General features: G+C 47.9%; 1 protein-coding gene across 1 annotated transcript; it reads right to left on the minus strand.

Moving 5' to 3' along the window:
* Positions 1-462: 462 nt before the first annotated feature.
* On the minus strand, positions 463-3,545 carry LOC101777163 (protein CHUP1, chloroplastic). The gene is made up of 5 exons (XM_004984808.4): positions 2,739-3,545; positions 1,405-1,721; positions 1,162-1,273; positions 887-1,018; positions 463-797 (listed from the first exon to the last, which is right to left on the minus strand). The coding sequence occupies exons 1-5, from the start codon at positions 3,357-3,359 to the stop codon at positions 723-725; spliced, it is 1,257 nt and encodes a 418-aa protein (XP_004984865.1). The 5' UTR covers positions 3,360-3,545; the 3' UTR covers positions 463-722.
* Between the last annotated feature and the right edge of the window lie 7,479 nt (positions 3,546-11,024).

Below are 11,024 nucleotides of genomic sequence, written 5' to 3' on the forward strand. Positions count from 1 at the left end.
CCGGGAAGTTGGTGCGCCGTGCGCGGACGGTGACGGTGCGGGATCGTCTCGCTGACTCGCTGGCACGAATCCCCCGGATGAGGTGGCGAGCTGTCCCCGATCCCCCGTCTCCCTCCACGAATCCTAGTGAGAAAAACTGCGGGGAAGCAGTAAACGACGGCGACCGGCGGCTGCACGTCGCCGCGGCGAGATGACCAATTTGGACCGGCCCGCCGGTTGTTTCTGCCGCGAATTCGCGTCTCATCGCGACTGGGATTCACCCAAGCCTGCGCGATACAGGTACTTGTGGAGCAGTTGCAGGATAGCAGTATATCTTGCCCTTATTCATGTGTGACTGCAGATTTAGCCAGCGATTACTCATTTCTCATGCCTGCTTCGTTTTTTCTTGCCTCGCGCATTTGTCTTGGATGGTTCTGTACTCGATCATATGTTGGTCGATTAATTGTTTTGGAGAGCGCATCATAGTAAATGAGTGAATGTTGGTAGAAATTTAGTTCGAATGTGTGTGTCCATAACTTCATATGTAAGATGCGCTAAGAATTTTCGGAGCCCCAACATGGATCCAAGTGACCAACAACTGATGCCTAATAAATTAAGCTTTATAAAATGCAGCATTATCCTCAAGATTTAGTGGACTCCACTTGGAGCCAACCTCGGCAAAACTTAGTAATCTATGTGTGATCTCATCGTCTCAATTTTTATTGAACGCATGTGAACTCAGATCACTCTGACTTGCTTGCATAAGCCTTTAGTTCTTGAAATGCTTTCCGGCATCCTTCATCGAAGCCACCTGCAAGCTGCAGATTTGTTTTTGGCTCAGGCCGTTAATTAGTTTACGCAAATGCCAATGCCATTGCAAAGTAATTTGTAGTTTGGAATAAGTTACCTGATGTATGCGGAAGGCAAAGCGGACACCTTGCAGAAGGAGCTCTTCATCATTTGCAAATGGATCTGACTTCAGTGTGTTCACAATGCGGTTCATGTACTCTTTTGCAAGCTTCAAGGAAGCCATCTTTAGCTGTTTAATGCAGGATGGGCATGCACATGTGTCATATGTCTATTAACGGGACTCAAGACTTTGTGCAATCAAGCGTCTCTTCTTTATTGCAAGCTGTGACAAAAACATACTGTGAACAATGTTGGCAGTTTGCGAATACGTACTTGGTTTATGATTCCGGAGTCAAGCATCCATTCCCATGGGATCTTCAGATCCCTGTATCTTCCACTTGCACTGTCCCTTACTCGTTCAGTGTTATGAATACCTTGTTCAATTCTACAACAAGGGAAATCACAATTTGGTGAATGCTGATTCCTTGATTTAGTGATTCTGCAGAAGCAGGATCAAAACAAAGTAGGGATGTAACAATTTCTACTCTGTTAAACACATTCCACTTATCTACTCACTTATCCTGCAGAGCCTGCATGCGCTTGAGAGCCATAGGTGTAGCCACTCTCCTGTCATCATGGAAGGATGATGCTTCTGATTCTAGGTTCTTCAGATCTCGAAAGGTGAATGCTGCTTCTCTCATGGCATCTGCTTTCTTCTCAGGCCAGTTAGGAAAGTGTTTGAGCACTGCTCTTTCATCCACAAGGTATGACAATTCCCCATCAAGCCACTTCACAAACTCTTCAACATCAGCTATCTCTCTGTATGCGGCATTCTGAACTTCACTTGCGAGGAAGTTCACAAAGTTGCCCTGATTTTCTACATCTGATTTAATCTGTTGGAATGGAAATTATAACGGGGTGTTTAGGCTTAGTTCTGAAAAGAGTTTGATAGGGAAAATCACCGCCACTACCAACACTAACAAATAAGTGATGGTTTGGACAGACATGGTAACCCATAAAGGGGATTTGACTATTACTTTCTATTGTAAAATATTTATAAAACCTGGTAAAACTAACTATCGTGTAAATGTTTTTCTAGACAAACATACACATATCATAACCTAAATAATTATTAAGATACTGTAGCAAAGTCTAAAAGGTTCGACTGCACACACTTCAAATTTGTTTCAAAATGTTTCCTTTCTACTTAAGGCCCTATGAAGAATACTAAAGCATGACTTAAATTCTACACCCAACTGTACAAACCATTATCCACCATTACATATTTTACTAGTAGTAGTTCGACTAAAGAGATGTGAACTATTATCAACTCTAGTTTAGCAACACAAAAATTGGTGAAGTTTTTTTTTAATGTTATTAGAGTTCTTTTTTAAATCAAATATACATATTTGTAAATGGAGAAATTTTTAGCTTAAAAACTCTCTGAAAACTACCTATTAGCTACCAAGATAGGCCCAGGCAGGGGTATCAGTAATTTATCTCTGAATCAACAGCTGAAATGGTTGTGCCCAAGCCTCTATCCATGGTGATACGTCATTCTGAATCAAACCAAACAAAATCTTGGCTGCTCTCAAAGTAGCACATGGATGGAGAGAGAATATATGATATATATGATATATTCTGATGAGTAACATGTTATGCAAGAAACAGATTTGACTTTAGATATTCAGAAATTAATTTCTTGGCAGCAATCCTTCTCCAACGTCTCTAATCCAGTAAAGAACTGATAGCTAATGCCTTGGAAGTGGGAAGAAACATTATCCAAACCACTTCTTGCAAACTTTTATTTTAAAAAGAATAAAAGGACAAAGGGGGCATCAGTAGATAAGTAGAAGAATATGTTATACATCGATATGCTTGAAAATGAGATAGAAAATATATGTACTTACAGCTAAAACATAAGCTGATCTGTTCTCAATCTCTCCAATCATCTCCCTGCTGTTAGTTGCTGCTGGAATTCCCACGGATCCAGACTTTGCGTCGTTTTTGCCTTCACGGCGTACTAACGATCGGTACAACTCGACTACCTCTGGCACCCTTTGTATTGCCTTTGGGCTTCTCTGCAACTTGGAAGGTAGTGGAGGTGGTGGTGGAGGAGGAGGGGCCATGCATCCTTCCTTTCTCACATTGGTCTTTGGTTGGATGCATGTCGGACTGGGTGGTGGATTTGGAACTCTTGGTGCCCTCGATCTCACTAGCGTTGCCCTCGAGAATTGCTGCCTGCCGTGGCACAATGAGCTGTTGAGATCTACAGCTTCTTTTGCATCATCGTTACTCTGGACAAACTGCTTTTCCTTGGAGTAGCTGATGCTGGTTGCAGAATTCTCCAGCTTCTTCCATAGCATCCTCTTATCAGTGTCCTGCCCTTCAAGAGAGGAGACCTGACCTTTTAATCGGCTCACTTGGTGTCTTAGTTGCTTGTTCTCCTCTTCCAGAGCACGGTTCCTCTCGATCAGGCCATGGAGCTTGCTTCTCAGAAGCGCAACACATGCATCGCCCTCCCTCATCATCTCTTCCTCATCAGAGAAGATGAGGTTACAGTATGGTGGTATTGGATCCTCTCAATATATATGTGTCCTACCTCCTCATTCATATAGTGGTAGCATTAAAGGCGATGTTTTATAAGTGAGGTGCTGTATCACTGGCTAGAGAAACTTACAAATGTGTAAGCAAGAATGGGTGGAGCATTGAGTTTGGTGGGAGCTGTTGCTGGGCTAATTACTTGTCCTTAAAGTGATCGCTATGGGGTAGCTGACTTGTCTGTGGAACTTCACTAAAGTAAAATGCCGTCATTACTTGCATTATTTTCTCACTTTTTTCTGTGTGCCGTTTGGATCATTTGAATTGAATCACCCTGGTTTGATTCCTGTTCACTTAGCAGGTGCTTTTGAGATATTAGATTTAGCTGTTGGAGTGCTATGCTGCTCTAGCAAAGAGAAAAACTAGTTTGGTATCTCCTTACTTCTTGTTTTTCTTTGTTTTCTAGTCTTTATTCTTTATCGGAAATTATGTTGCTTTCTTGATTCCAATGGTTGATTTATTCTGACTGCAAAGCTTGATTGTAAGCTTTCTTCTGTCTAAAGTTGTGTAAAAGGAGTTCGATGGAGCTCCTTTACCAGCCATAGCTGGGGACAAATTTTGCTAACAATAGGCAAGTAAACGTTTTAAATTATAGGAAGAAAAAGAAATAAAGGGAAAGCCGGCCAAAACAGAGAATAAAATGGAAATAAATTCAGGATGTGTTTACCTTCTAGACGCATGAATATGATCCATTCCTTCAGGTACTTGGTTACACACATTGTAGAAGTAATTTTTATTAATTTCTGAACTATAGTATTTATTGCAGTTACAGCAAGCCTTGCAGAAATAATCCTTGTGATTTCTGAAGATTCATCGCTTTGAGGGAAAAATGATGATTCAAACAGAGATTTTCATTTGGTACCAGAAGAAAGGTAAGCATATGCCCATGTCACTCTCAATGGGTTTACCGTTTATGGGGGAAATGGCTACATGGATTGGTGTCCCTAGATATTAAGGTTCTGAAACTGTTGCCAGAGGTGGCAACACGGAAAGCAGTACAGCGTAAACAGAGATGACAGCAAGAAGTTTCCCTCTGTAACATGGTGTACAGGTTCTAATTAAAGTTCCCTGATGCGTCGGAAATTGCTGACATATTGAAGGAGTTCATGGATCCGGAGATGTTTGGATACCAGGGGCTAAACTTTAGCCCCTGTCACATCGGATGTTCGAATGCTAATTAGGATGATTAAACATGAGCTAATTACAAAACTAATAGCAGAACCTCTAGGCTAAATCGCGAGACGAATCTATTAATCCTAATTAATTCATCATTAACAAATGGTTACTGTAGCACCACATTGTCAAATTATGGACTAATTAGGCTTAATAGATTCGTCTCGCGATTTAGCTTTGAGGTTGTGCAATTAGTTTTGTAATTAATCTATGTTTAATACTCCTAATTAGTGTCCAAACATCCGATGTGATAGCTTCCAGTCTCGGATCCCAGATTTAGATCGCGCACACGCATATATATCAATATATGACACCCAACATAAGCAATTGGGTAAGCATTTACCAACCACCAATTTTTTCCTTCGGAATTGATTGACAAAACTGCCAGATATTTGATGTATGGTGCATGAACCATGAAAGATGCTTCCTCATGATCTGTGTATGGCACCTGAATGCGTCTGCCACTGTGCTTAAAGATTTATCGGCAGTCTCACACATAAATGTGAGGAACTATTAAGTCGAGCTTACCTTCTCATTAGTATCCGAACATCCGATGTGACAGGACTAAAGTTTAGCCCCTGGTATCCAAACACCCCCTAAATCGTCTATTTGCATATAATGAAGCTGTACCAGGGAGTGATCATTGCAGTTTACAATCATTCTCAGTCCAATCTGCATTAAAGTTCCGCAGATCGATGAGAAGATGCATAGCCGGAATCTGAGTTGTGTCTCCAGTGTTTCTGCTACGGATTCCGACAAACATGTGGCTATTCGTACGCTGTTCATCATCTACAACTCATTTCAAAACCAACAGTTGATAATATGAGCACATCTCGTCGTGTTTTGCAGACACAAATGGAGGACACTCATCACGATCCGGAGTTGATTCAGATTTCAGGCGGCCTTCAAGCCGCCAAACATCCAGTAGAATGAGGCACCCCACTTTTTCTTCCTTGATCAAACTTTTCACCGGAACATCATTGCGTCAGTGAAGGCAACCTCACACTTGCCACGGTGAAAAGTGGGTTTCACTCCGGCCATTGCCGTCGCCGCGCTGCACCCAGGACGGCACCGTCCGTGTAGGGAAAAAAAAATCCGGGCAACGTGCGCGTCGGCATCAGCCTTTTCTGGTGTGGAACTTTTGGGCGGTGCTTGATCCGACGTTTTGCACTGGACTCTCGTTGTCAGTCGTACACAAGAATGGAGCCGATTTCGTCGCTGGAGCTGACGCCCTTGTTGAATGGCAAGATCACCCCGGGCCTCCATCTTCGTTTGGTGAGTGATCCCATCACAATGTTAGATCAGGAATAGCATCACATTTAGACCAGAGGGCTGAGAACAGTTCCAGTCTTTCACCCGGGACTGCCAAACTGTTTACCATGTTTTCCACAGGTTGGTAAACTGGTAGCCCGTATTTCGTAGGACAGTAGAAGTGAAGGAAAAATAGTTTGTTGGAGCCACTTGCTTCACCAACAGACACACCAGCGTTGAATGTTAAATGGAGGCTACACCGGCGTAGCCGGAATCCAAAGAAACCCCGGGGTAGGCCAGGTACAACGTGCTAAGCAATACCTATTCCTCCCCAGGCCTGCACCTAACTTGCCGTTCTTCGATTCCAAGTTACTGTTGTCACCCAGAGGTTTCCCTTTTCTGCACCAGCAGTTCCACATGCCATCAGAAAAACCGATCTTGTTGCCTTGCCGACATTAGCACGGTATGCAATCCGGAAGTTTCAGTTCAGCGCTGGTCTGAGAGACTGAGAGGTCAGACAGTGAGACACAGGATTTCAGGGCCATCTGCAGTCGAGTGAAGATGTCCCGATTCTTCCGATGTCCAACTGAAACCGTGGCTTGTGAATCAAGAGGGAGAGTACTGGGGCCGTAGGCGTGCGCGTCGCGCCAGGACGCTGGACGCAGGTCTAACTGGAGTTTGGTGTTGCTGGTCTGCTCTTAATGGAACAGAGGCGAGTTTGGTGGCCTCCCCCGCCTCTGGTCCTGGCGATAGGAAAAGGGGGAGGCAATATGCCGCCGTCCGTCGCGCTCGCCGAGCTGGACCGGCCGTCCACGGGGCTTCGCCCACACGCACGGCCGACGTGGGAAAGACAGCGACCCCGCGCGGGCGGGCACTGCTGCGTCGCCCTCCAGGCTTCCAGAGTTCCAGTCCTCCCCGCCGCCACGGCCAGTGTGGCGTGGCCATTGGCCACCGACACCTGCGCTGCGCCCAGGTTCTCTCAGGCCTCAACGTACATGGTACGTGGTGCGAATTGTTATGATATGTGATCCATCTGGCGCTAAGATTTCCAGAAAGAAATTGTATGTGCGGAATGCTTCGGAGGAGTTCGGTTGAGCCTGCAGAGCCTTCAGCCATTTGGGCGGCTTCCCCACACTTTCATCGCGTGGCCCATTTGGTAAAGCCTCACAAGGTTGTGGGCTGACTGGCCCTAAGCTTTCAAGTGGCCTTGTCAGACACGGCCTGACTTTTCTTTCCAACCAAAAGAAAGGTCGTTGGACCGGATTTCAGTCAGTTTCGGACCAGCTGTTAAGGTTAAGGCCCATCATTGTCAGGCCGGGCCGCGCTTGAGCCTGCCGAATGTTGACATGAAAAATGACGAATGAGATTAGCGCGATGGTGGGTTGCAAAGTTAAAATTCTTAGGTATGTTTAGCAGCACTCTACTTCAAGAAAATTTACTCCACCTCACCAACTCTAAAAAGAATTATAGCCAAACGTGCCACCAATTTCGGCTCTAGAAAAAAGATGGAGCAGGGGATCAGATCCACATTTTTGGTGGAGTATCTCAAGAGGTGCTCCAAAACCCCCTTTTTCAGACCTCCTGGTGGAGTTGGTGGGTATTTACCCACCGTTGCCACCCATTACGCACATACCGTTTCGATTCAAGAAAAATAAAAACTCCCGTTCGGCCCCCCATCCCGTCGCACCCTTCTCTTCCCGTCGCTAGACCACCACCGCTGCCTAAATTGGGCGCCGGCGGCCCAATCTCCGAGGGAAATGGATGATGGCTCCTGGATTGAGCCTCCGCGTGGCAAGCTCCACCCGACGGTGGCGAGCTCAAGCCTCGGCACGTGCAGCAGCACCGGGCAGCAGCGCCCCTTGCGCACCATGGCCGCCCGCGAGTCTAGGCTGCACCATTGCCGGCAGCTTGGACACTCCACCGAATGAAGCCGACCGCTGCCGCACCTTCAGGATGCCGAGCTGAGCATCATCCACCAGGCGACGCCGACAGGTTGCTTCCGAATCGCCGCCACTGTCCAATCGACCACCGCAGCCGTGCGCCGTCGCCGGCCTTGTTGTGCCGATTCACCGCCCAAGGTCGCCGCTGGAGCTAACCAGCACCGCCAGGAGCTTCACGAGGTCGAGTAGAGCGCAGCCAGTCTGCTCCCTCGCTCGTCTGTCCTCCGGAGCTCGGCCCAACGGCGGGCGGTGAGCTACTGTTGTATGTGCGATTGGGTGAGATGCAACAACGCTAGTTGGTGAAATTAGAGTAGCAGCTGGTTGCTCGACGATTGAAGCTAAGGGAGAGCTACGTGCTTGTGCTGGACGGATTCAGGGGAGAGGAGCGGCATGGGGGACATGCTTCGGTGGATTTGATTCGAAGGGGTTGGTGAATTTCTTGCTTACTGAGATGAACAGATCGAGGAAAGAGTTGGACATTGGTGCGTTGACGAGAGGAAATTGGAACTTGGGATGCTGGCGTGCTTTCGGATACTTGGACGAGCAGCGTCGTGATTTCGAGGACGATGGTGAGCAGCTCTTCGACAACGCCCTCGCCGTGGCTGCCCATGGTGCGGAAGGGAAAAGAGAGGAGAGAGGAAGAGGTGAGGAGAAAAGAGAAGACAATGACACCTGGGCCCATTCGCAGGGAGTAAAAATAGACTATTCATAACAAGTTCCTATGTTTTTGGAACTGGAGCCCTGCAATCAGCCAAAACACGTACATAAGGTCCATGATTTTCTGAAGTTGGTGGAGTGAAGATGGTTTTTGTGAGGTGGAGTACCCCGGTCTGTCGCAGTCCCCAGCATCGTCATCTGATAATCAGGTACCTGAAGAAATTGACTGGAGGGGTTCGACAATGAGATGAAAAGGTACCTGACGTCTCTTTGGAGGGAATTCTCACTGCACTGAAAGTGCAAATCAGAAATTGATTCGCCAGAATGCCAGGTCCGTGTCTCCTCTTGTAGGCTTTCATGCAGGGACTATGCTGGGGTGAATCCCAAGAGTTCTGAAGAATGCTGGAGTCCGAAAGTCCTAGGATACTGATTCCGTGTCAGTATCACAGTTTGTGCAACGGCTGGCTGCCGGCCTGATGCAAACCGTGTCGCAGACTTCCCCGGTTCCACCCGCCACCGATCTAGATCCGAGCTGGCAAGAACAATCTATGGTCGCCTGGTTTACGTCTGACGAGCGCCGCCCAGCCCCCTGCTTTTTTTTTTTTGTGTGTGTGTGTGGCGGGAACAGCCCCCTGGGTTTGACTTCTGCATTGACTCATCGGCTACGCGAGCTGCGAGAGGGCAACGTGCACCAGTTGGCCGCGCGCAGGGTCCAGCTCCGGTGCTGCGTACATGCATGCTGGCGGCGGCGGTGCGGCGTTGGAAACCTTCGCTACGGCTTCGCTCTCGCTCTGAAAACTGCTGCGTACTCTTCTCCGGTGGCAGATGATCGTTTGTTTATTTGTCTACGACTGGAACTTGACCCACTTGGCCAATGTAATCGTTTTCTACCATAAAGCTTTATGCTCAGCTCATACGTGGAGAAACAGAGCACCGGATTTCGGATCTCAGTATTATTATTACAGCTGGCTACTCCCTCCGTTCCAAACTGTAAGTTATTCCAACTTTCTTGGAGGATCAAATCATCTCAAGTTTGACTAAATTTATACAATAAACTAAGAACATTTATGATACCAAATAAGCACCATTAGATTCTTCACTAAATATATTTTCATAGTATATCTATTCGTATAAATCTTCTTAATCCTCTCTATAATTTTGGTCAAACATAAAATAGTTTGATTCTCCAAGAAAGTTGGAATGATCTACAATTTGAAACGGAGGGAGTACGTAATTAAGGAGCAATAGTTAGCACGGACTCTTCATTCTTTTTTTCTTCTAATATGGCGTACAGGGGCGGACCCAAGGCACGGACACCCTAGGCACATCCGCACTAAGCTGTTGCTGCCCATAGTTTTAGCAACCTTTTTTGCTGTTCTGATGGATGGGAGACGGGAAGAGAATTGTCGTCCAGACTCCGTTCGACCGCTGGGTCCGCCACGGATGGCATAAGATTATTTGCTTGTAGGAGTTAAGAGTATATATTTGCTCTGTAATCACTCGCAAAGTAGAAGGGAGCTATCAGCGCACGTGTGGATCGTGACGACGCCAGCTACGTCAGTGAGTCGTTTTCTTGCGGACTGCTAGCTGTGACCCACCCTTCTTCTCTCTTGGAAAAACGATTGCTTGAGGCAGCAGGCGGCGCTTTGTGCCGGACTAGTGCCGGTCCAGATCCAGCCAATGCAATCCAACCGAAACCGGCGGGAGGCTTTGGGTTGCATACCGCGACGTTGTTTCGCGATCGCTGCTGCTGCCGCCGCTTTCCCTGCAGCGGGTTCGTGGCCGGCCGCGTTCCAAACTTCCCATCGAGTCGCCAAACGCTAGGCCAGGCACAGCGTAGTGGCGCGCGTTCCATCGGTGAACTCATCATGGGCGTCTTTCCTGGCACGGCGCTACCGCTGATGGGGTCGCGTTTTTGGGTAAGAGATAGGGTGTGGCGATTCAGAGATAAGGCGTAGCTGGATCGTGATGAGACGTGCCAGGCGCGCAAGCAAAAATCCTAGCTACTGTTACAGATTTCTGAAGAGATCAGCAGGGCGGTGCGGCGCGACTGTGCGTGCAACCGGCGGCCGGCCGAATCGAGCGAGTCCAGTCCGCCTTGCGCAGCAAACGAACACCCGAAACCGCGACGTGCGCTCCAAGCCAAAACCGCCACCGCACACGCGCCTTTCCCCGTTTACGCCCGCGAGCCCAACCGAAACCCACCAGGCGGCTAAAACTCGCCCGTCCTTCCTGACACCGACGCGTGGGGACACATCTCACGGGAGGCTAGTGCGGTGGGCTCGCCGACGCCTCTCCCTCGCCGCGGCCGCGCGGCCCATGGTTTTCCCTTCCCCGAAGAAAAGATGACACAGGTTTTGCCGGGGGGGGGGCCCGTGATCACACAAGAATCCCGCGGACGCCCCCGCCGCTCCACCTCGGTATAAAAGGACAGGTGGTGTCTCCTCCGGAAACCCACCCACCGAACCTGACCCGACACACGTCAAAGCCAAAAACCTCAGATAACCCCCAGGAAACCGTATTATAATCTCGCCCCTCCACTCCCTCTGCTCCGCTGCAATTCCACTCGGCCCC

This window comes from Setaria italica, chromosome IX (genome assembly GCF_000263155.2).
Source record: "Setaria italica strain Yugu1 chromosome IX, Setaria_italica_v2.0, whole genome shotgun sequence".
NCBI classification, from domain to species: domain Eukaryota; kingdom Viridiplantae; phylum Streptophyta; class Magnoliopsida; order Poales; family Poaceae; genus Setaria; species Setaria italica.

Coding starts and splice junctions, on each gene's coding strand:
- LOC101777163 (XM_004984808.4), bottom strand. CDS start 3,359: ATGATGAGGGAGGGCGATGCATGTGTTGCGCTTCTGAGAAGCAAGCTC. Junction 1,274..1,404: donor ATGCAGGCTCTGCAGGATAA/GTGAGTAGATAA, acceptor CCCTTGTTGTAG/AATTGAACAAGGTATTCATA. Junction 1,019..1,161: donor ACTCCGGAATCATAAACCAA/GTACGTATTCGC, acceptor TGCATTAAACAG/CTAAAGATGGCTTCCTTGAA.